At 45.7% G+C, this 27,101-nt stretch overlaps 1 protein-coding gene across 3 annotated transcripts; it reads right to left on the bottom strand.

Moving 5' to 3' along the window:
* Positions 1-177: 177 nt before the first annotated feature.
* Positions 178-26,536, bottom strand: LOC110162052 (thrombospondin-type laminin G domain and EAR repeat-containing protein). 3 transcript variants are annotated; one of them, XM_020926919.2, is made up of 17 exons: positions 25,680-26,536; positions 25,280-25,380; positions 23,871-24,420; positions 16,573-16,637; positions 16,359-16,508; positions 14,652-14,896; positions 14,490-14,580; positions 12,478-12,625; positions 11,785-11,916; positions 9,216-9,333; positions 8,024-8,138; positions 5,859-6,039; positions 3,920-3,978; positions 1,754-1,930; positions 1,007-1,185; positions 754-855; positions 178-612 (listed from the first exon to the last, which is right to left on the bottom strand). In XM_020926919.2, the coding sequence occupies exons 3-17, from the start codon at positions 23,965-23,967 to the stop codon at positions 459-461; spliced, it is 2,013 nt and encodes a 670-aa protein (XP_020782578.2). In that variant the 5' UTR covers positions 23,968-24,420; positions 25,280-25,380; positions 25,680-26,536; the 3' UTR covers positions 178-458. The 3 variants fall into 3 exon arrangements, 2 of the variants coding, with proteins under 2 accessions (XP_020782578.2, XP_055009362.1); XM_055153387.1 differs by having other exon boundaries at positions 25,707-26,536; XR_008632164.1 differs by having other exon boundaries at positions 475-612; positions 754-850; positions 25,280-26,536.
* Positions 26,537-27,101: the final 565 nt, after the last annotated feature.

Below are 27,101 nucleotides of genomic sequence, written 5' to 3'. Positions count from 1 at the left end.
GGTCACAGCAGGAGCTCAATTTGACCTGGAATATTTTTTAGCAGTATTTTCTAGCGGGTGGACAAGAACTGTTTTAGGAGGTTATAAAGTATGTCTGAATGAATTCAAAATGTGAAAGATTTAAATAGTAAGAAAAGATCAATGTAAATTAGATTCTTTATTATAAAGAAACTTTAACCATGAAAAATGTTTAACAGCACTCACGTGGAGGTTGGTTATGGTACAGACACAAACACACTTGTGCTTTAATATGCAGGAGTAATAAATATATCTTATAGCACATGTTTTACATGAGGGAATCTTCTGGGCCATATATTATCTGTTCAAATACTTTTGTAAAAATAGCTCTGTTTCATCAGTCCATGAGGCTTTGAGCCGACACCAGGGTTTGTGAATATGAGCTGATAAGATTTCATATTTTTTCTATGAAGACATTTCTCATATAAAGTGCTGGCAAATCAGTAGGTCTTCAGTCGGAACACCTTGCTGAGCCTGGAGGTGGCACTAGAGTAGACCAGGAACGAGCCATCTGCCGTGGAGAAGTGCTCCCAGTCTCTGCAGCCGAACGTGGGCAGAGTGTGGACGGGGACGAAGCCTTCATACCCCTGCCACCTGTTACACAACGCACACGTCAACACACACAATTACATACACGTCAACACACACAATAGTCAGAACACAAAACAGTACACACATGAACATGCAAGTGAACACAGCACACAGATAGAAAGCAGCTGCAGTTCACATGCTCACCTGTAGATGACGCTGTTCAGAGAGTAGGAGCTGCCATCATGAGAGTTTCCCACCACCAAGAACCTCTCATCTCCAACAGTGAAGAACTCCCAGTCCACTGCACTGCACACACGGACTTTAGATTAGAACATTAGAGCAACTGGAGGAGCAAGGGGTGTGAAGGAGAAGTGGAGGGTCTAAAGAGGAGCAGAGGGTCCAGAGGAGGAGCAGAGGGTGCAGAGAGGAGTGTCTAGGAGAGTGTAGGCAGTAGCACCTGTGGGTGAGCACGTCCTGGAAGCGCAGGAAGCTCAGGGTGAGCGGGTGCAGCTCGTAGATGGTGGAGTTGATGTTGTAGTCGCTGGGGCCGGTCTCTGACACTCTCTGACTGTTGGCCACAGCCAGAAAGTACCTGCCCTCGAACGAGAAGGCCTCCCAGTCCACTGCCCCCTGCGTCTGCACGCAGCATCACCACAACAGCAGCAGGACACACACACATCAGCTTTCATTTGGCTTTGGAGTACATTTGACTGTTAACATAATCTTTATGTTATACTTTTTCTTCCTGTTTCTACTTTTCCTTCCTGGTTGGACACAGGCAGCACATGTGACATACACAGAGAGGATTCTATGACTGTTACCGAGCCAAACTTACACAGTAAAAAACAAGACAGCACCTTTATTTAATTAAATGAAAGTTTAAAGTGTCAGAAAAAGTCTTTCCTTGTGCGTAAATTGTCTCTGCAGTGTGGATGGAGTTTTCTGCCAGTGGCAAAAACTGCTGTTGTGTCCTTGGGCAAGACACTTCATCCACATTACCTAGTATGAAAGTGGTAGCTGTGACTACAACAGTATTTTACCACCACTGGGTATGAAATGAATAATGCACCAACCACATTAGAACAAAATGAAAATAGAAGAAGACAAAACTGATCCAAACGCATTATTTATCTCTCCAGTAATTACAGAACAACTTCATACAAATAAAAGTTCAAATATTATAAAAAGAGGTGCTGGTACTCACTGGGATGTCCTGGAAGTGCTGGAAGCGTCCCTGGTTCCAGATGAAGATGGTGGAGCTCACAGAGGTGGTGCTGCCGTCAAAGGTGTTGGCCACCACCAGGAAGTGGTACTGCCTCACGGAGAAGAACTCCCAGTCATACGCCCCCACAGTGCGCAGGCTCTGGTGTTCCTCCAGTCGCTGGAGCAGAGCAGTGGCAGGTCAGACCAAACATTTGACTAAAACATAGTCATTAGAATGATATTAAAGGTTCTATATTATACAAAATAGATTCTTGTGAGCTTTAATGTTAGGATGCTGTTCCCTCCTCACAAACACAACTGCAGTTGTGTTTTGTTTCTTTCTCACATTTGAGTAACCCTGGATTATAAGTCTGTCTGCATCTCCAAAGCTCAAAATGCTCTATTCCACCTTGTGATGTCATGAAGTGGTAGTTTTTGTGTTAAATACTTTTTGTTTAGTAAAGATTGAGAATTCAAGGTCTGTATGTATGACATCACAAGGTGGAGTGTTTTCTGTTTTTGAGGGAAGCTCTCATTCTAAATGTGCAGGTTTGTGTGTTAAAAATGTGAATGAAACAAAACACAACTCCAGGTGTGTGTTTGTGATGAGGAAATGACATTAGAACAAAGATCAGAACATGTACTGTAATAATACTTTAGTACGGGCCCTTTAAAATGACAGGATGTAACTTTCTGAAGGGGGAAACTCACCCACATGTTTCCATGAAGATACAAAGTGAAGTCCATACTTCACTAGACAGGTTTTATGTCATATTGTGGAATATTATAGTCAAAGGAACATCATTTCCATGGAAACAAGCTGGAGGAGGCCCTCCTCCAGGCCAAATAACACTCAGTGAGAGTTCAGAGAGACTCTGAATTGAGTTCTACACATTATCAATCTGGAACATCCATCTGAGATTAAAGCATAGTCATCTTCTCTGTCCACACATGCACAGTGTTTACCTTCTGCATGTTTTTCCACAAACTAAATCATCTGTATTGACACTAAAATAGGCTGAAGTACATCTGTCTGTGTCGCTCTGTTTGTTTGAGCATTTCACCTTTGGCTTCCACACAAACCTCAGTGCTGCGATGTGATTGGTCAATTATCGGTACAGCTGCGTACGCCAAGATGGAGTCTTCTGAGTCTGTCACCTCATAATCTTGTTGTACAAGGTTGACATTAGGCTTTAAGATTTTTACGACTAAATCTTCTAAGTCTTTTTAAATGTGTTTTTATTTTTATTTTGGTGAATGATTGGACATGGGCAATAGACAGACATGATTAAAATGGATATTTATGGGCAACATACCATAACTGTTACCTAGCAACCATAATACTAACAAGCTCCAAAACATGTCCAACTTACACAATACTGTACTTATGGTTAGCCTCATCCAAAGACATGACATCACCTTTATTGTGTTAATGAATAATTCCACTGTCAGAAAAAGTCCTCGTGCATAAATTGTCTGCAGTTTCAGAGCCTGCAGTTGTCTGTGTCAATGTTTTACAACTTAACGCTACTTCTTGTAGGTTATTTTTGACTGTGGTGTGTGTGGAGATGAGACTGTGGTGTGTGTGTGGAGATGAGACTGTGGTGTGTGTGTGGAGATGAGACTGTGGTGTGTGTGTGGAGATGAGACTGTGGTGTGTGTGTGGAGATGAGACTGTGGTGTGTGTGTGGAGATGAGACTGTGTGTGTGTGTGGAGATGAGACTGTGGTGTGTGTGTGGAGATGAGACTGTGTGTGTGTGTGTGTGTGTGTGGAGATGAGACTGTGGTGTGTGTGTGTGTGTGTGTGTGTGTGTGTGTGTGTGTGTGGAGATGAGACTGTGGTGTGTGTGTGTGTGTGGAGATGAGACTGTGGTGTGTGTGGAGATGAGACTGTGGTGTGTGTGTGTGTGTGTGTGTGGAGATGAGACTGTGGTGTGTGTGTGTGTGTGAGATGAGACTGTGGTGTGTGGTGTGTGTGGAGATGAGACTGGTGTGTGTGGTGTGTGTGGAGATGAGACTGTGTGTGTGTGTGGAGATGAGACTGTGGTGTGTGTGTGTGTGTGTGTGTGTGTGTGTGTGGAGATGAGACTGTGGTGTGTGTGGAGATGAGACTGTGGTGTGTGTGTGTGTGTGTGTGTGGGGGAGGTGAGATGGACAGTTTCACACCTTGGTCAGGGGGTTCCATCTGTAGAGCACACTGTCGATGTGATGGTCCGAGTCTTGAGCTGAACACAGACACATGTCAATATGAAACAATGTGTGACTTTCCTCTTTCTTCACACACCACTGAGGTTGTCAACGTATCAAAAATCAAACAGTAGGGATGCACTGATCCAGCTTTTCCAGTTCAAAATGGCACTTATCTCCTTAAAACACAGTTTTAGGCAGACATTCTAGATCCAATCATTCTGCAAATAATCTCATTACATCCAATTAAAGCCCAGTCACAATATCTATCGACTTGACTTATTATTTATTATTATAATATTATTATTATATTATATTACACAAGTTGATAAGGATCAACCCCAACTCGGCCCCGTTTGGTCTCAAAAAACACCCTATATAGGAAAAGCTATTGGCAAAATGATGTAACTGTAAATATTAAGGTACTGTAACTGCATACATGGTCAAATAACCCTAAAATTTTGCGTGGTGTATCCTGACACATAAAGGAAACTAGCAGAAAAATATTCTGGGGCTTGCTGCCTTTCTACTGTCAAATATCACCCTCAACATACACCAAAAGACAAAAAAAATGTCTGTCCGCCTGACAAATTGTCACCAAATGTGATCATTTTCAAGCATTTTATTGCATTTATCACTGCCTCAAATGTACATGAAAAACTCCCCAAGTTTATAAGCTTCAATTTAAGCCCAAGACGACCTTTGTATCTAGAGGGAAACAGCTGCTATGACCAAACTTCTTCACTATACCTCAAATTGGCAGAAAGCAGAACTTTCAGGCATTACCATTACTTATGGGATTAAACAGGATTTTTCATAGAAACAATATTTGAAAAGCATTGACTTATGTACTGTTATACTTTATGAAGTGAATTACATTAAAAGTGAATAATATTAAAACTCCAGGTGGACAGGGTGAGGGTAACATCCCATCAGAAGTTATTGTCCAAAGACAATTTTGAGATAAATTGATCCATTTTATTCTCATTTTATTTTCCTACAATATCATGAAAACAGAAACCAGAACCAGCACACTTTTCAGTATTAGCACTGATGTTCAAAACCAGTACTGGTGCATCCCTATCAGATAATAATCCATAATAAAAATAGTATCAAATCTAGATACTCATGTGAGGAGGGACTGATTTATAAACAGTCACATTCACAGGACAGAAATGAACCTTTCCTGGCTGAGTAGCTTTAGAATGATCTTGAGACTTGTATCTGCCCATGGACCACAGTGGAACCTACCTGCACCACTGACGATAAACTGATACAAGGTCACATGGTCATAGAAAACTAAATACTATCATTCAATGTTGAAAACCACATGCTACTGTCTAAAAAAAGGAGTGTTTTTTATTATCACTGTGGTATCGGAATTAGTATTGAGTATCGTCTATTGTCTGTTGCTCAGTACCAAGTTTAAAATGTTAATATAACTACACAGCACCTCATGCCTTCTAGTGGTCATCTGAAGTCCGCCCTGTAGTCTACATACAGCCTGCTGTTTTTACACTCTGAATGACATGTCTCATCTTTCTTCCTACTTTCCCCTTCCTCTCTTCCTCTCTTCCTCTCTTCCTTCCTTCCTTCCTTCCTTCCCTCCCCCACCTCTCTCATTGGCGTCAGATGTCTTGAGAGCAGACCAGGGGCGGTTGGGGCAGATGAGGGCGGCTGGGGCAGGCTCTCCTCTGTCTGTGGTTTGTGGCTTCTCTTGCAGCTGCATCAAACACTGATCAGAGATTAGTGCAGCTCCCTGAACAAGCCAGGACACAGCGAGGCGTTTGAAGGCCTCCACAGCACTGCTCTTTATCTCATTTATGGACACTATCTCCTCAAAGTGCAAAACATCAGCCGGATATCAGCGCTCACTTCAAACAGCAGATAGAGAGGAGTGTTAAGGAAGAGCTGGTACCTCGTCTGTGATTGGCTACCACCAGGAAGCTGTGGTTGTGGATGTGGAAGGCCTCCCAGTCCAGAGCAGAGTGTGTGTCCAGGGTCTGGTGCTGCACGAAGAGTCTCCTTGAAGGGCTCCAGCGGTACACCACCGACCGCTCCGGCTGCACCTCTCCAGAGTTAGCCACCACCAGGAAGTGCTGCAAAGGAGAAGGACGACGTGGTCAAGACATTCAACTTTTTCAATCAAGCAATACGACTTTAAGCACACTGAGCAGTAAAATACAATAATAATAGAAAACTCTAACAAAAGTCTCAGCACAACAGCCAAAGTCACATAGTGTGAGGGGAGTAACAGTCCTCAGGACAAAAGTGTTCTTTCTGTCCTGAAGCTCAGGTATCACAGCAGGCTCCAGGGGGCGCCAGGTGAGCTGTGGACATGTAACAGGAAGGCCTCTCCTTAAGCCTCTGTCTTTTTCTCCTCTTTGTTGTCCTGGTCAGTGATGAGACGGGACATTCCCTCTGGTCTGCTGGCATATTTGGTGAAGTTTGCTGCATTGTTATAAAAAGTCTGTAGCATTTCGGAGCTGGCTGGTTAGTATAGCTCCATGCATACAAGAAAAACAAATGGCTCAAATCACACAATCCAACAGTCCTTAACTTGTGTTCTTTGAACTGTGCACGTTGCATTTCTTAGTTGGTCAAATCACAAAATATTAAGTAATATATATTTTTTTAAGTTTAAAAACTGCTCAGTGTACCAGCCAGTCAGCTACAAGAGCAGCCAACCACGACCATGGCAACCACGGAATCCACGGCAACTATGTAATTATAATGGTCATGTTATGACCAAAACATGCATCCTTGTATTATTTATCATTTCAGCACTTAGATCAACATTTCTGTGTATTGAAGTACTGCTGTTACTGAGAGGGACAGAGACAGTTCTGATCTGTCCTGGCCTCTAATGCAGGATTCAAGTACTGTGTGTATAGGACAGGAACCAAATACCAACATAGACACAATACAACATCACTTAGGGCCTATGTATAAATACACATTGTAAATACATATTCTAAAGGGCCCAAAGTTACACTATTTTCTGATTTTCCTCATCACAAACAGACCTGGAGTTGTGTTTTGTTTCACTCACACATGTTTAACACAAACCCTGCACATTCAGACCGTCTCTCAAAAACACTCCATGTTGTGATATCGTGGTAATACAGGAAGTGCTCCACTGTATTTTTAAACTCCAAACATCTTCTCTAGAATCATTTGGATGAGATTTCAGCCCTTGCCAATCTCTGCCAAGCAAAAGGTATGAGGAGCAGTTCACTTGAAACTACCACTTCATGACATCACAATGAGGAACAGAGCATTTTGAGCTTGGCGTAGACTCAAACGTGTGAATGAAACAAAACACAACTCCAAGTGTGTTTTTGAACAGCACACCTGCAGCATACAGACAGCATTAGAACATGACTTGAATGATAAATGGTCATTCAATAGAGAGCGCTTTTCCACCTTCAAGGTGCTCTACAGCAAGAAGCCACTCACCCATCCACACACACATTCATACACCAAAGTACACACACACTGAGGGCAATGTGTCTTGCCCAAGGACACAATGACTGCATTCATCTGTGGGAGCTATAATCGTACTGCCAACCTCTGAGTCAATAGATCTGACGCTCAACCAATGATGTTTATGTTGAGAGCAGGATTTGAACCACCAACCTTCGAATCAGTGGACAAACACCCACAAGAGTCAATATTGCATAATATAGGACTTTTAATGTATATAGTGTAATCGATAATTAGTCGTAATAATGGTGTTTGTTTCCAGTCAGAGTTAGGACACTCTCTCTGTTTACTTTTGCCTACACAATAAATACACATATAATGCATACTTTATATACCATACATAATCGAATGTGTCCCAAATATGCACAGCTGAAACAATTTTTTTCATATATTTTTTAAAGTAAACTACAGAAGAGATTTTAAATGATACCTCTAAACAGTTGATGTGTTTCTGATTCACCTGCACTCTTGTCTTCTGGAAATAATGAGTGTGACTAATGTGCATAAATATACTGTATGATATGACTGTCTGTAGGTGAAGCAAACCTGGCTGTGACAGGGGCAGACAGGGGCATGCTGGGACTTGTAGGACTGTACCTTGCCACTGATGGAGAAGTGTTTCCAGGCGCGGGCTTCGTGGGTGCTGATGTTCTGGTACTTCTGAAAGGAGCCCAGGATCCACTTGTAGATGCCTGAACCAGAGCGCGAGTCTCTGAAAGAAACACAGAAAATGCTTTACACCTCTAAACCTCTCACTCCTGTCACCTGTCCTGTGGTGTCACCTGTCCTGTGGCGTCATCTGTCCTGTGGTGTCACCTGTCCTGTGGTGTTATCTGTCCTGCGGTGTTACCTGTCCTCTTGTGTCACCTGTCCTGCAGTGTTACCTGTATTGTGGTTTTACCATTCCTGTAGTGTTACCTGTCATGCCATGTCACGTGTCTGTGGGTGTTATTTGTCTTGTAGTGTTACCTGTCATGTCGTGTCACCTGTTCTGTGGGTGTTACCTGTCCTGAAGTGTCACCTGTCCTGCCATGTCACATGTCTCTGGGTGTTATTTGTCTTGTAGTGTTACCGGTCATGCTGCGTCACCTCTCTGTGGTGTTACCTGTCCTGTGGTGTCACCTGTTCTTGTAGTGTTACCTGTCATGCCATGTCACCTGTTCTTGTAGTGTTACCTGTCATGCCATGTCACCTGTTCTTGTAGTGTTACCTGTCATGCCGTGTCACGTGCCTGTGGGTGTTACCTGTCCTGTAGTGTTACCTGTCATGCCATGTCACGTGTCTGTGGGTGTTATTTGTCTTGTAGTGTTACCTGTCATGTCGTGTCACCTGTTCTGTGGGTGTTACCTGTCCTGAAGTGTCACCTGTCCTGCCATGTCACATGTCTCTGGTTGTTATTTGTCTTGTAGTGTTACCGGTCATGCTGTGTCACCTCTCTGTGGTGTTACCTGTCCTGTGGTGTTACCTGTCTTGTAGTGTTACCTGTCATGCCATGTCACCTGTTCTTGTAGTGTTACCTGTCATGCCGTGTCACGTGCCTGTGGGTGTTACCTGTCCTGTAGTGTTACCTGTCCTGTAGTGTTACCTGTCATGCCATGTCACGTGTCTGTGGGTGTTATTTGTCTTGTAGTGTTACCTGTCATGTCGTGTCACCTGTTCTGTGGGTGTTACCTGTCCTGAAGTGTCACCTGTCCTGCCATGTCACATGTCTCTGGGTGTTATTTGTCTTGTAGTGTTACCTGTCATGCTGTGTCACCTCTCTGTGGTGTTACCTGTCCTGTGGTGTTACCTGTTGGCTGTGGCCAGGAACAGCCCCTCATTGGGAATAGTGAAGACCTCCACATCAAAGCTCTCAGAGTTGGTGTACAGGTCCTGGTAGTCATCCACGTAGTCCAGACGCTGTCGACCTGCAGCACAGCACCAGCACATGTGACACCTGCTCACACCTGCCCACCCCTGCTCACACCTGCCCACACCTGACCACACCTGACCACCCCTGACCACACCTGACCACACCTGACCACCCCTGACCACACCTGCCCACACCTGACCACACCTGACCACCCCTGCCCACCCCTGACCACACCTGCTCACACCTGCCCACACCTGACCACCCTTGACCACCCCTGACCACACCTGTCCACCCCTGACCACACCTGTCCACCCCTGACCACACCTGACCACCCCTGACCACACCTGCTCACACCTGCCCACACCTGACCACCCTTGACCACCCCTGACCACACCTGTCCACCCCTGACCACACCTGTCACCCCTGACCACACCTGTCCACCCCTGACCACACCTGACCACCCCTGCCCACACCTGACCATCCCTGCCCACCTGACCACCCCTGCCCACACCTGACCACCCCTGACCACCCCTGCCCACACCTGACCACCTGACCACACCTGACCACCCCTGACCACACCTGACCACCCCTGACCACACCTGCCCACACCTGCTCTCTTACACCACGGCCCCTTTTGCACTTCATTTATTGAAATAATATCTGTTCTAAATATGAATTATAGTTTTACACCGATCTATTTGTGAAAAAGATTGAAAAATTTATTACAGGAAGTAGAGAGTTTTGGGAAAAATTCTAACCAAAGCAAACAGTTGCAGTTTTGCAGCAGCATTTACACTGTACTTCTTAGAAAAACTTTATTGATCCACAAGAGAAATTATTTGGACACAGTAGCTCGCACATCACAATATAATGTAAAGAGAACAAATATAAATGGAAATAATAAATTCTAAATAAATAGCAAAAATTGCCTGGTGTCAAATAAGACATAATTATATAAATGTACATGTGTCACAGTTATATAAGAGAAGCTGAAAGGAAAAACTGTGTGTGTGATGATGAAAGATGACAGGACATAGGGTTATCTGTTCCATAAGGGTGAGCTGTTGTACAGTTGTAGGGAGTATTATCTGTCCCTCTGGTACAGCGGGTGAGCAGGAGTGTCCATGATGGAGAGCAGTTTGTCCAGTGTCCTCGTGTCCCTCACTGTGACAAATGTGTCCAGCTCACAGTGGATCACGTGAGCAGCTTTACACATCAGTTTGTCGTTTCCTGGAGCTGTTCCTCCAGCAGGGCACAGTGAAGTTCAGGGCACTGGCCTCCACAGACTGAGAGAAGATCTCCAGGAACTTGCTGCACACATTGAAAGACCTGAACTTTCTCAGGACACAACTTTACTGTTGTCCCTCCAGTCCAGTCTACTGGACATGGACACCAAAGGTTCTTGTTGTAGTCCATTATTTCCACATCATGGTCCTGGATGGTGATAGACTCCACTGGTGTCTTCTTTCTCAATCACTAGTTCTTTGGTCTTGTCAACGTTCAGGAGTAGATGGTTTGTCTGGGACCTCTCCACAAACTTTGCAATTAATGTCCTGTTGTCCAGCTCCTGTCCATCTCTGATACACTCAACCACTGCAGAGTCATCAGAGAACTTCCACAGGTGACAGGACCTGGAGCTGTACTGGACATCAGAGCTGTACAGAGTGAACAGAAACAGAAACAGAACTGTACCTTGGGAAGCTCCTACATTACTGACCACAGTGTCAGACAGGGAGCTCCCTGTCACACGTACTGAGTCCTGCCTGACAGTCAGTAATCCAGGAGACAGTGGAGGAGCTGACACCATCCTGAGCAGCTTGTGACTCATCAGAAAGGGCTTGACTGTGTTAAAGGCACTCGAGAAATCCAAAAACAATATCCTCACCATCCAGGTGAGAGTGTGCCTGCTGCAGAAGAGAGATGACAGCTTTGTTCATACTAACATGGGACTGCTTTACAAAGTGTAGAGCTGAGCCAGAACAAGTCTCTCAAACACGTTCGTTTATGTCTCAGTCAAATTTAACAGGAGGACTGGTCAGGGAGGGTCAGCAGATCCTGTGAAAAAGCCAAAAGTGTCCCTCCTCAGTGTCCTGCTGCATCACAGCAGAGTCCAGAGGGAGCCTGGTGAACACAACAGGAAAGGCCTCGTTCTTACTCCGCTCTGGTGTTTCACTCAATGATGAAAGGGTCCATTCTCTCAAAGTGTCTCCTCTTGAAGATCTTTTGCCACATTTGCTGCCACATATGGTGTAAAAAGCCTACACCATCTCAATGTTCAGTGCTCCTTTAGCTAGAATCTTGCACAGCCACTATGGATACGAGCAATATGCAAGAAACATATTTTTTTCCTGATACATGATAAACATAATTTCAACAAAATAAATGTATTGCAATTTCTTGGACCTCTACTTTGTACTTCTACTTGAGTAATATTATTTTGAGGTAACGTTACTCTTACTTGAGAACATTTTTAAATATTTTTTTTAAATAAAAGTGAAAGTCTTACTGTGCAGCAGTGGGGTCCAGTCCAGTCCCTCACACAGGTACAGTGCTTTGAGGCCAGTGTTGAACCACAGCTGTCCCTCCTCCAGCCCTGTGCAGGCAGGTCTGGTCCCACCCGTGACCCGCACCTCAGCCTCTACAAGCACACAGGAGTCAGAGCACGCCTACAGGGACAGAGGGGGGTCAGCAGGGACAGAGGGGGGGGTCTGCAGGGACAGAGGGGGGGGGGTCTGCAGGGACAGAGGGGGGTCAGCAGAGACAGAGGGGGTCAGCATGGACAGAGGGGGGGGTCTGCAGGGACAGAGGGGGGGTCTGCAGGGACAGAGGGGGGGGGTCTGCAGGGACAGAGGGGGGTCAGCATGGACAGAGGGGGGGTCTGCAGGGACAGAGGGGGGTCAGCAGGGACAGAGGGGGGGGTCTGCAGGGACAGAGGGGGTCAGCAGAGACAGAGGGGGGTCAGCAGAGACAGAGGGGGTCTGCAGAGACAGAGGGGGGTCTGCAGAGACAGAGGGGGGTCTGCAGGGACAGAGGGGGGGTCTGCATGGACAGAGGGGGGTCAGCAGAGACAGAGGGGGGTCAGCAGAGACAGAGGGGGGTCTGCAGGGACAGAGGGGGGGTCTGCAGAGACAGAGGGGGGGTCTGCAGGGACAGAGGGGGGTCAGCAGGGACAGAGGGACAGAGTGTGGAGGTGACTCACCATAGGGGTAGGCCTTGCCCTGTGTTTGTACTGGTCTGGTCTTCAGCGCTGGGGGGACAGAGAGCTCGGACACAGAGGGGTCAGAGGAGGGGCACAGCTGGAGAGAGGCATCTGAGCCGGGGAGCAGGACCAGCTGTCGGAGCAGGCCCTGGACACACCCATCACATCATGTAGAAATAGAAAAGACACACTGTAGGTCAGAGGTCTCCAACCTGTTTCCTCTGGTGAGCTAAAACAAAAATGCCAGAGAGCTTCTCACTGTAGCAGTCAAAAGAAATAGTGAAAGTAGAAGAGCTATGGCGAGTCTTAAACAGGGGCAGTTAGATGTCTATTAAATATAAACTATTGTCCATTTATTAGTTCACAGGATAGGCATTAAAATTACATCAGATTTTACTTATTGAGCGCAATGCATATAATTCAGAAATGTCTTGGTTGAGCTACTTGGAGGCGGGTGGAGAGCTACAGCTACAAATTCTGTTCATGATAGAACCCCCTGAGCGGCGCTGAACGCTGTGGGTGATGTCACACTGGCCTAGTCCACTTCTTTATACAGTCTATAGTAGCAGACGTACGGAGCAGACACTTTATCTGTGGTATTTTACAACCCAAAAACATGCACCATAGGTCACTGACTCCAGGAAGAATAGCTGTGCACAGCTAATGGAGGTCAAAGAAATACAATACATTTTGTAATGTTGACATAAAAATCACATAATACTAGAAACAGGTTCTCCAGCTAAAGTTCTGACCAAGTCTCCCTTAAAGAGGAGGTCTTACACATGTGTGGGTGCTTTACAGAGTGCTTTACATCAAGGAACAACTCACCCATTCACACACACCACACACACACCACACACCAGTGCACACACACAGTGGAGGCACGTTTTGCCCAAGGACACAATAACAGCATTAATCTGTGGAAGCTGGTTTCAAACCATCAACCTTGGGATCAGTGGACGAACACTCAACCAACTGAGCTACTGTATATTCACACAAAACAACATATCAACATGTTTCACTTTCATTTATGATACTATGAGTCCTTCAGAGCACTAACACAACAAAAGCAGCGAGCATCCTGCTAATGAAACTCCTGCATGTCACATCAGGTTTGTCAAGTTGTGTCGTTTTGTGTCATGCTGTTGTATGTTTATGGAGATGTGTTGTGTGGGAGCGTGGACAATGGAGACTTTTGGGTGGAAAATTGCACAGAATTTTACAGCTAACCATAAGGAGGGTTCATATAGGGCCTATAGAGAGACTGCTAAATTACTTAAACATGCATAGGTGACACCTAAAAACCTCTGCAGGCATGTGTGTGAGGAGGGAACATTAGAACTTAGTGGAAAGGTCAAAAATGGATTTTGCTGGTCCAACAGCAATGAAGGGTGTGGGAAAACCAACTGTTTTTCAGAGTCCTCAAGTGTCAAAAGCAGGAGAACATCACACACATGATGTGTTTACTACTGGACACCTGCATTTCTACTGAGGAGAAGTATCTGCTGTATGTATGAACAAAATCACTCAAAATAATTCCACTCTAGGTAAGAGAATGATGAGGGAACACTATATAATTACTGGCTACTATTGTGGCTGACTGGCAGGCACACTGAGCATTTATTTTTTAAACTTTAAACATTTTATCTTACAGTTTTTGTTTAATAATTTGTGAACTAAGAAATGCAGCATGTACAGAATTAAGGACTACTGGATGTGTGTGATCTGAGCCGTTTGTTTTCCTTTTTCTATTATTATTGTATTTTACTGCTCAGTGTCCTTAAACTGGCCCTCAGGGACAAATGAAGTCATACTGAGTGACTGATAAAAGTCAGTGTACTAACACACTTTCTACCAGGAAATTTACAACAACAACAACAACAACATTCAGAGAAAAGAAATTGAACTGGCACAAACACGTACATCTACGATGACAAGAGTCAGTTGAAAATGAAATGAAGAAATAAAAACTACTACTAATCTACCAAGCTAAGACCTGAAATTGCACTTACAGAGAAAAGGCCCCTGTGTTGCCCACCGCTGCCGACATAGAATCGTGCTCCTCTGGTGCTGAGTGCACTGGGGAAGGCCCGGCTCTGCTTTCTACACACACGTTTAAATGAAACACTGTTAAAGATGCTCCTCTGTGCGTCTGCTCTTCTGTCTGTACTCACATCTCCAGAGGCAGCCCACAGTCCACAGTCAGGCTGAAGTAGTGCCCCGTCACGGCCAGGCTCAGGGTGTGCCAGCGGGCGTCGTCCAGTGCCACCTCCCTGAACGTGACCCGCCGCCTGCGCCCGCTGCTCGCCTCAGGGAACAGGAAGTGCAGCCTGTCCCTGGACACACGCAGGCCCAACAGCAGCCTGGCCTCCAGCCGCTCCCTGCCCTCCTCCAGCAGAGACAAGAGCCACTCATTTCTCTGAGAACAAGCAAGAAGAGTAGGAAGACAGACAAAAGAGCACACGTGTAAGTCAGGGTGAGGATAATGGGTCATCTGGATACGGTTAAGTGCCTCGGGACAGGTTTACTAACCAGGTCTTGGTAGAACTGCAGTAAGAAAAAAACCCTCCAGATACAAGGTAAACATGATTAAATATACAGCACTGCCCGACAAAGGCAGAACAGCATCACATCATGTTTGGAGCAAAATTATTTCATTTCATGTTGTTTGTATGTGAGAGCTCCTTTATCATGTGAAGAAATATCCTGAAAAATACTGAGCTCAAAATTGACCTTTGACCTTATTTGTCAGTTCCTGTTCTCTGCCTTTGTATCATGAGACAAAAATAAGAAGTCGTACAAAAGCAAAAGGCAGAAACAGTGTGTGTTCTGTTTGTCATTTATTTCTTAAATAGATTTTATTTTAAAATCCATCCTCTGTCCTCCTTCTTTTTGTTGCGGCCTTGGCTCAGGGTCTGAACAGATTCAGTAAATAAACCTTTTTATTCAGTTATACTTTAATGATCTTTAATGTGAAAGTATTGTGTGTATTTATTCAAACTGTACACAAGTACAAAGTCACTTGTGTCAAACTGTTTAAGTGTGTAAGTGTCACCGCATGATCCTGATCAACACTAAACAGGAAATCCAACACATGATGACTGGAGCTTGGTGACGGGGTTTTATTAGAGTGGATGGAAGTCTGAAGAAAATCAAACAAATCATGATCAGGTCAGTTTCTGCCTTTTGTCTTTGCACAAAAACGTATTTTTAGCTCATGGCACAAAGACAGAGAAGAGGAACTGACAAATAAGGTCAAAAGTCATTTTAGAGCTCAATATTTTTCACATACAAATATTTCTTCATTATAGCGACAAGTCGAATTTTGGGAGCCCTGCCTGTTATACTTTTGTTTGGACAAAACAGAAACTTTGAAGTCATTTTTCTCAGTTTCACTCTCTGGACAGTTAAGATCTTTTGCCTTTGGATGGCAGAGTAACTCTCCTAACACTTGTATTTAGTAAAGCTGATTCATTCTTAATTACAACAACACTGGGCCTGATGGCCAAGTAGCTGATGTTATAATTTGTTGTGTTGGTTGTTAAGATAATTCTCCAATCAGAAAGCAGAAAGAGCCTCACATGACTCTCTCATCTCCGTTGCCATGTCCAACGGTGAAATCCAGTGTGTTTAAATGTAAAATGCTTCTCTCTGGTCTGAACGGTCACTCCCTAAACCCCAGCACCTGCACCAGTCATGAAAAACTGGGACGTGGCTCAGGCTCTGGCTGCACAGGTTCACTTGTGATTGGAAAACCTTTTTAAAACTGAGGGCACAGGCTCCATACAGTCCCTGTACATTTATTTGATCAAGTTAAGAACAGGCAGACCCATGGAGCTGTTGGAGACACGCCCGCTCACACACTTTGGCTTTGGCCTCACCTTAGGCCTGAGCTGCTGGAGCTTGAACGTGACCACAAGCGAGAACTCCTCTGGGAAGTGCTCACAGTGAGTGAAGAGCAGAGCAGCGGAGAAGCTGAGCGGAGCAGACACCCGCAGACCTCTGGAGCCTCGGGATTGGACCATGTGTATCTGGAGGAGCACAGAGAACGTGACAGCACTGAGGATTACACGGGCGTAGCGTTCGCTCATTTACCTGTGAGGGCGGAGCTTGTGAAGGCGGAGGGACGACTCGGACTAACAAATCCAGAGGCAGCAGGTCTGTGGAGCGCAACAGAGATTAAGCATTTTCATGTGGTTCATCAGCAGAAGTGTATCCACTTTCTGTCAGTTTGTTATTGGTCTCTTTTGTTGTTGTCGTGTGATGTTGTTCAGCTCTCATGTTGGTGGTGTTGCGTGATGGTAAAAGGAACACTGTGGGGATTCCCCTCTTGCGGCTGTTTGCTTGAGGATGAATGAAGGGAGGCTCCCGGCTCACGTTTCAAACACAACCGCCTCAAAGTCATCCCCGCATGAGCCACCAGACATGTACACACACACACACACACACACACAGACTTACAAAACACTTAACACATATGCACACACACACACACACGCGCACACACACACATGCGCGCACACACACACGCGCACACGCACACACACACAGACACTTCCAGACACTTTACAGCTTCAAAAACAAATAAGATGTCCCCGCATGAGCCAACAGACAGACACACTGTACAGCTTCAAACCCATCAGAGATCAGAGGACGCACAACGACACACAACAACACACAGAACGCACAACGACACACAACAACACACAGAACGCACAACGACACACAACAACACACAGAAACACACAACGACACACACACAACACACAACACACGAACCACACACAACGACACACAGAACGCACAACGCACACACACAACACACAAACAACACACAGAACGCACAACGACACACAACAACACACAGAAAGCACAACACACAGAACGCACAACGACACACAACGACACACAGAAAGCACAACACACAGAACGCACAACGACACACAAACGACACACAAACGACACACAACAACACACAGAACGCACAACGACACACAACAACACACAGAACGCACAACGACACACACAACACACAGAACGCACAACGACACACAACAACACACAGAACGCACAACGACACACAACAACACACAGAAAGCACAACACACAGAACGCACAACGACACACAACACACAGAACGCACAACGACACACAACAACACACAGAACGCACACGACACACACACAACGAACACGACACACAACACACACAGAAACGCACAACACACAGAACGCACAACGACACACAGAACACACAGAACACACGACACACAACGACACACAGAACGCACAACGACACACACACACAACAGAACACAACGACACACAACGACACAACACACACAACACACACAGAACACACGACACACAACAAACAGAACGCACAACGACACACACACACAACACACAGAACGACACAACGACACACAACACAACACACACAACACACAGAACGCACAACGACACACAACAACACACAAGCACAACGAACACACAACACACAGAACGCACAACAACACACAACGACACACAGAAAGCACAACACACAGAACGCACGACACACAACGACACACAGAACGCACAACGACACACACCAACACACAGAACGCACAACGACACACAACAACACACAGAAAGCACAACACACAGAACGCACAACGACACACAACGACACACAGAAAGCACAACACACAGAACGCACAACGACACACAACGACACACAACGACACACAGAAAGCACAACACACAGAACGCACAACGACACACAACAACACACAGAACGCACAACGACACAACAACACACAGAACGACACAACGACACACAACAACACACAGAACGCACAACGACACACAACAACAGAACGCACAACGACACACAACAACACACAGAACGCACAACGACACACAACACACAGAACGCACAACACACAACACACAGAACAACGACACCACAAACACAACGACACACACAACACACAGAAACACACACACAGAACGCACACGACACACACAACGACACACAGAACGCACAACACAACGACACACAACACACACGACACACAGAACGCACAATGACACACACAACACACAGAACGCACAACGACACACAACACACAGAACGCACAACGACACACAACACCACACAGAACGCACATTGACACACAACAACACACAGAAAGTACAACAACACACAGAACGCACAACGACACACAACGACACACAACGACACACACGACACGACACACAGAACGCACAACGACACACAGAACGCACAACGACACACAACGACACACGACACACAGAACGCACAACGACACACAACGACACACGACACACAGAACGCACAACGACACACAACAACACACGAACGCACAACGCACAACGACACACAACACACACAGAACGCACAACGACACACAACAACACACAGAACGCACAACGACACACAACAACACACAGAACGCACAACGACACACAACAACACACAGAACGCACATTGACACACAACACACAGAACGCACAACACACAGAACGACACACACAACGACACACAACGACACACACGCACAACGACACAACGACACACACGAACGACACAACGACACACAACACACAGACACACAACGACACACGACAGACACACAACGACACACAGAACGCACAACGACACACAACGACACACAACACACAGAACACAACGACACACAACGACACACACACGCACACGACAACACACACACAGAACACAACGCACACACAACACACAACACACAGAACGCACAAGGACACACAACAACACAGAACGCACAACGACGCATACATACACACAGGACGCACAACGACACACATACACACAGGACGCACAACGACACACATACACACAGGACGCACAACGACACACACATATACACACAGGACGCACAACGACACACACATATACACACAGGACGCACAACGACACACACATACACACATACACACAGGACGCACAACGACACACACACACAGGACGCACAACGACACACATACACATAGGACGCACAACGACACACACATATACACACAGGACGCACAACGACACACACATATACACACAGGACGCACAACGACACACACATATACACACAGGACACACAACGACACACACATACACACAGGACGCACAACGACACACACACATACACACAGGACGCACAACAACACACATACACACAGGACGCACAACGACACACACATATACACACAGGACGCACAACGACACATATACACACAGGACTCACAACGACACACACATACACACAGAACGCACAACGACGCACACATATACACACAGAATGCACAACGACACACAACAACACACAGAACGCACAACGACACACATACACACAGAACGCACAACAACGCACACATATACACACAGGACGCACAACAACACACATACACACACACAGGACGCACAACGACACACATACACACATACACACAGGACGCACAACGACACACATACACACAGGACGCACAACGACGCACACATATACACACAGGACGCACGACACACATACACACATACACACAGGACGCACAACAACACACATACACACAGGACGCACAACGACGCACACATATACACACAGAACGCACAATGACACACATACACACAGGACGCACAACAACACACATACACACAGGACGCACGACGCACACATATACACACAGAACGCACAATGACACACATACACATATACACACAGAACGCACAATGAGGCACACATATACACACAGGACGCACGACACACATACACACAGGACGCACAACAACACACATACACACAGGACGCACGACGCACACATATACACACAGAACGCACAACGACACACATACACACAGGACGCACAACGACGCACACATATACACACAGGACGCACGACACACATACACACAGGACGCACAACGACACACATACACACAGGACGCACAACGACACACACATATACACACAGAACGCACAATGAGGCACACATATACACACAGGACGCACGACACACATACACACATACACACAGGACGCACAACAACACACATACACACAGGACGCACGACGCACACATATACACACAGAACGCACAACGACACACATACACACATACACACAGGACGCACAACGACGCACACATATACACACAGGACGCACGACACACATACACACAGGACGCACAACGACACACATACACACAGGACGCACAACGACACACACATATACACACAGGACGCACAACGACACACACATATACACACAGGACGCACAACGACACACACATACACACATACACACAGGACGCACAACGACACACACACACAGGACGCACAACGACACACATACACACAGGACGCACAACGACACACACATATACACACAGGACGCACAACGACACACACATATACACACAGGACGCACAACGACACACACATACACACACACAGCACACACGACACACAACGACACACACATACACACATACACACAGGACGCACAACGACACACACACATACACACAGGACGCACAACAACACACATACACACAGGACGCACAACGACACACACATATACACACAGGACGCACAACGACACACATACACACAGGACTCACAACGACACACACATACACACAGAACGCACAACGATGCACACATATACACATACACACACACAATGCACAACGACACACAACAACACACAGAACGCACAACGACACACATACACACAGAACGCACAACAACGCACACATATACACACAGGACGCACAACAACACACATACACACAGGACGCACAACGACACACATACACACAGGACGCACGACACACATACACACAGGACGCACACATACAACACAGAACACACACACATACACACAGGACACACGACACACATACACACAGGACGCACGACGCACACATATACACACAGAACGCACAATGACACACATACACATATACACACAGAACGCACAATGAGGCACACATATACACACAGGACGCACGACACACATACACACATACACACAGGACGCACAACAACACACATACACACAGGACGCACGACGCACACATATACACACAGAACGCACAACGACACACATACACACATACACACAGGACGCACAACGACGCACACATATACACACAGGACGCACGACACACATACACACAGGACGCACAACAACACACATACACACAGGACGCACGACGCACACATATACACACAGAAAGCACAACGACACACATACACATATACACACAAAACGCACAATGACGCACACATATACACACAGAACGCACAACAACACACATACACACAGAACGCACAACAACACACATACACACAGAACACACAATGATGCACACATACACACAAAACGCACAACACACACACACACACACAACAACAACGCACAATGATGCACACATACACACAAAACGCACAACAACACATATACACACAGAACGCACAACAACACACATACACACAGAACACACAATGATGCACACATACACACAGAACGCACAACAACACACATACACACAGAACACACAATGATGCACACATACACACAGAACGCACAACAACACACATACACACAGAACACACAATGATGCACACATACACACAAAACGCACAACACATATACACACAGAACGCACAACAACACACATACACACAGAACGCACAATGATGCACACATACACACAGAACGCACAACGACGCACACATATAAACACAGAACGCACGACACACATACACACAAAACGCACGACACATACACACAGAACGCACAACGATGCACACATACACACAAAACGCACAACAACACATATACACACAGAACGCACAATGACACACATACACACAGAACGCACAATGACGCACATACACACAACACACACACGACACACACACATACACACAGAACGCACAACAACACATACACACAGAACGCGCAATGACACACATACACACAGAACGCACAACGACACACATACACACAACACACACATACACACAGAACGCACAACAACACACATATACACAACACACACAACGCACACATGCACACAGAACGCACAACAATGCACGCATATACACACAGAACGCACAACGACACACACATATACACACAGAACACACAACACACATATACACAGCACACACACGACGCACACATACACACAGAACGCACAATGATACACACATATACACACAGAACGCACAACAACACACATACACATAACACACACACGGCACACACATATACACAGAACGCACAACGACACACACATACACACAGAACGCACAACGACACACACATACACACAGAATGCATGACACACATACACACAAAACGCACAATGACGCACACATATACACACAGAACGCACAACAATGCACACATATACACAGAACGCACAACGACACACATACACACAGAACGCACACACATATACACACAACACACAACACACACACGACACACACGCACACACGCACATACACATACACACAACAACGCACACATACACACACACACAACGCACACATACACACAGAACGCACAACGACACACACACATACACACGGAACGCACAATAACACACAGAATGCACAACAATGCACATATATATGCAGAACGCACAATGACGCACATATATACGCAGAACGCACACACATATACACACAACACACACGACGCATACACATATACACACACAAAACACACATATATACACTGCACACACACGATGCACACACATACACACACAACACACACACATATACACCACACACACGACGCGCACCCATATACACACAACTCACACACACGACATGGGAGGCAGTAGCTCAGTTGGTAGAGTGTTCGTCCACTGATCTGAAGGTTGGTGGGTTGAATCCAGCTCTCGACATAAACATCACGAGTTGAGCAGTCAAATCCACTGACCCACAGGTTGGCTGGTGTGATTCCATCTCCCCCAGATGAATGTTGCTGTTGTGTCCTTGGGCAAGACACTTAACCCACCTTGCCCCTAGTGTCTGTGTACACTTCCTTGTTGTAAAGCACTTAGAGAGCCTTGAAGGTGGAAAAGCGCTATAGAAAAATGTGACCACGACGCACACACACACATATACACGACACACACACATATACACACAATGCACACACAATGATGCAGACACACACACATACACACAACAGACATGACGCATACACATATACACACACAACGCACACACATATACACAATATGCACATGACGCACACACATACACACAACACACACACACATATACACACAACACATTTTTGTTAAAATATACAGAGTAAATCCTGTGTGTGATACCTGTGCAGGGCCTCCAGCTCAGCTCCAGGGCCCCAGAGCTCCACAGCAGTAACAGTCCCAGCAGCAGCAGCAGCAGCAGGCCTCTGGAAGCCCACATCCTGCTCTGACATGGGGGTCCTCAGCTGCGCCCGGCTCCCGTGGCCCTCATCACTGGTGTGTACACCAGGGCCCTGCCTGCAACCCCCCTCAGACCCCTCTCCTCCTCAGCTCCTCAAACCCCTCTCCTCCTCAGCCTCCTCAGTCTCCTCAGACCCCTCTCCTCCTCAGGCTCTTCAGACCCCTCAGCCTTCTAGGGCTCCTCAGCTCCTCAGTCTCCTCAGCCTCCTCAGGCTCCTCTGACTGCCTTTCCTCCTCAGGCTCCTCTCTTCTTCTTCTCCTCAGCCCCTCTCCTCCTCAGACCCTCTCTTGCTCAGCTCCTCAGCTCCTCTCTTCCTTTCCTCCTCAGCTCCGCTCTTGCTCTCCTCCTCAGCCCCGCTCTTCCTCTCTCTTCCTCAGCTCCTCAGCTCTGGTTTGCAGCAGGAGCACGCACCAGTGTCATGGACCACGACACCTTTACAAAACAAACACATGCAATAGACTGTTTATTTTTCTTTAAAGGTGCATTGTGTAACTTTTCTGGTGGAGGGTCCTTCACCTGCTTGTCTCCATGGAGATACTATTGTTTTGTCTAAAATGTTCCATGGTATGACATTAACAAATCCATGTCACCTTTATTCATCACATAAGTCTCTGTTGCTCCAAAGTTCCTTCTGTGAACAGGAGCGACTCTCCACAGATCTGATTTGTAATGTAACGTAGTGTTACAACCTGCTCGTCTCCCTGGTGACAGGTTTACTCTATACTGTGGTACATTTTAGACAAAGCAATAACATCTCCATGGAGAAAAGTAAGTGCCGGAAAAGTTACACAATGCAGCTTTTAAAAGAGCCCATATTGAGCTGTTTTCTGATCTATGTTCTAATATTGTTTCCTGTATTTTGTTTCATTCACACGTTTAACACACAAACCCTGCACATTTAGGTTGAGCTCTTCTCTCAAACTGAACACTCTGTTCCACTTTGTGATGTCATGTGGTATAATACAGGAAGTGCTCCACTGCTTTTTTAAATTCCACATACCTTCACTAGAATCATTTGGATAATTTCAGCTCTGGAATTGCTGATCTGTACTGAACTAAAGTGAAAAGGAGCTGTTCACTTGAAAACTACTGCTTCATGACATCACAAGGTGGAACAGAGCATATTGAGCTTTGAGATGTAGACAGACAAATAATAAAGAGTCACTTAAAAATGTGTGAATGAAACAAAACACAACTCCAGGTCTGTCCAACATTCTAGCATGGCTTAAAGCTCACAAGAGTCCGTGTGTGTGTATAAGACCTTCAAATACTGAGTGGTTAAAAGTCCCACCTGCTCTGCTCTGAGGACAGGCTGCTCCAGAGAACTGCTCCTCTCTCACAAACTCCTGGATCTGCTGAAGAACCATCACAGCTGCATCTTCACACTCACTCCTGAAGCACAGCCACACCAACACTTTCAAAAGTATATTATATATCCAGGTAGAGTCCACAGATAGGTCTCCTGTCTCTGTGGACTCTTCTCAGCCTCGTCTTCTCTGCTGTCCTCTCTGTTGTCTCCTATGCTGTCTCAACTCTTGGCTGTCCTCAGTCCTCTCAGTCTTCTCAGAGTTGTCCTCTGAGTCTCGTTTTCTCTGTTGCCTCCTCTTTTAGCTGTCCTCAGTATTGTCTCCTCTGTGTTCTGTCCTCTGTCCTTGTGTCTTTACTGTCCTCAGCCTTGTCCCCTTTCCCACCTTGTTCCTCTGCTCTGCTGTCTCTACCTCCTGTGTGCCGTCCTATCAGCCCTGTCTCCTCTGTCTCTGTCTCCTGTGAGTGTGTGTGTGTGTTCAGGTGTGCTCCTGACCTGTGTGCACTCAGGTGAGAGCTATGTGAGGGGAGGGAGGAGGTGTGGTCTGTTCTAAGCCCCACCCCTAAACCACACAGTTCAAGAGCCACCAACTCCCATTTGTCAGCCAATAAAAACTATTTACTAATTCACATTTCAGCTATTTTCATGAAAAATACCTAATGACTCCATGTTATAATATTGTTCTCTCATTAATACATGCCTGAAGAGGTTTGATATACATGCATGTTTGAGTATTTTAACAATCTCTTACAGTTAGCAGTAAGATTCTGTGCAAGGCTCCGCCCACAAGTCTATGCCCCCCATGCTCCCACACAACAAATCTCCATAAATACACAAAAACATTATACAAAACTGTACACAACAAGTTGACAAAGCTGATGCGATGTGCAGTGGTTTCATTAGAGATTGTGTTGTGATAGCGCTCTGAAAGGGGAGTGACTTAGCATAGGGAGCAAAGGGAAAGAAACTGAAACTTTTATACTAGGCCAGGTGTGTGTCTTGCCTAAAGACACAATGACAGTGTGCAGTAGACCCACGTTTGTGCCCTTCAGGATTCGCACACTACAAAGTATTGTAATAAAGCTGATGTATGAACTCTCCTTCACAAAACACTCCCTGCTTCACCTGAAGTCGTGCACACTGGACCGGATGGAGACAAACAGACAAAGCGCGCCTTTTTTTTTAGCATCGAAGAATTGCTCAAGTCAATAGAAAAGTGAGTGAAGAGTGAAAGGCAAACATGAGAAGGGCACTTGAGGACAAAAGCTTTCTAGACGTCCCTATGTACACACACTACCCCCCCCCCCTCTCAAAAGAATTAGATTCTAAGAAATTCTCTGTATATCTGACCCAAACTGCACTCACAAGACACCACCTGCAGAGGGAGTTCATGCAAAAACTTCTGTTTATGCAGAAAAAAGTACCAGGAAACAATGTATTTATATAAAGACAGATTCAACATGTGAATCATGAGTTTAATTTTTACATCGAAATACTAAAAAGTACCAAATCTTCAGCTAACTCCCTCACTCACTCACCCTTCCTTTTAAGAATAAAGTCCTACAGCCCTAGTGACGTTCCTCCAAACAATACTCCTCACATAGAAGCACAAAGTAGTGGTGCAAGTAAGAGTAAAAAAATATTTGGGAAAACTACTAGAGTTTTCCCAAATACTAAGAGTAACTTAAGACTCTTGGCATGTAACTGACGAACGTGATTTTTAATTGAAGTGAATGTAATTTAAAATCCTCAAGCAATGGCCAGACACAAAAATGACACAAGCTAAATGAGATCCGAAGGAGCTGCA

Source organism: Boleophthalmus pectinirostris, unplaced genomic scaffold (genome assembly GCF_026225935.1).
Source record: "Boleophthalmus pectinirostris isolate CB_2022bp ecotype Guang Dong unplaced genomic scaffold, ASM2622593v1 HiC_scaffold_1, whole genome shotgun sequence".
Classification (NCBI taxonomy): Eukaryota; Metazoa; Chordata; class Actinopteri; order Gobiiformes; family Gobiidae; genus Boleophthalmus; species Boleophthalmus pectinirostris.
Note: the sequence above shows the minus strand (reverse complement) of the source record. Positions and strands in the feature narration are given on the sequence as shown.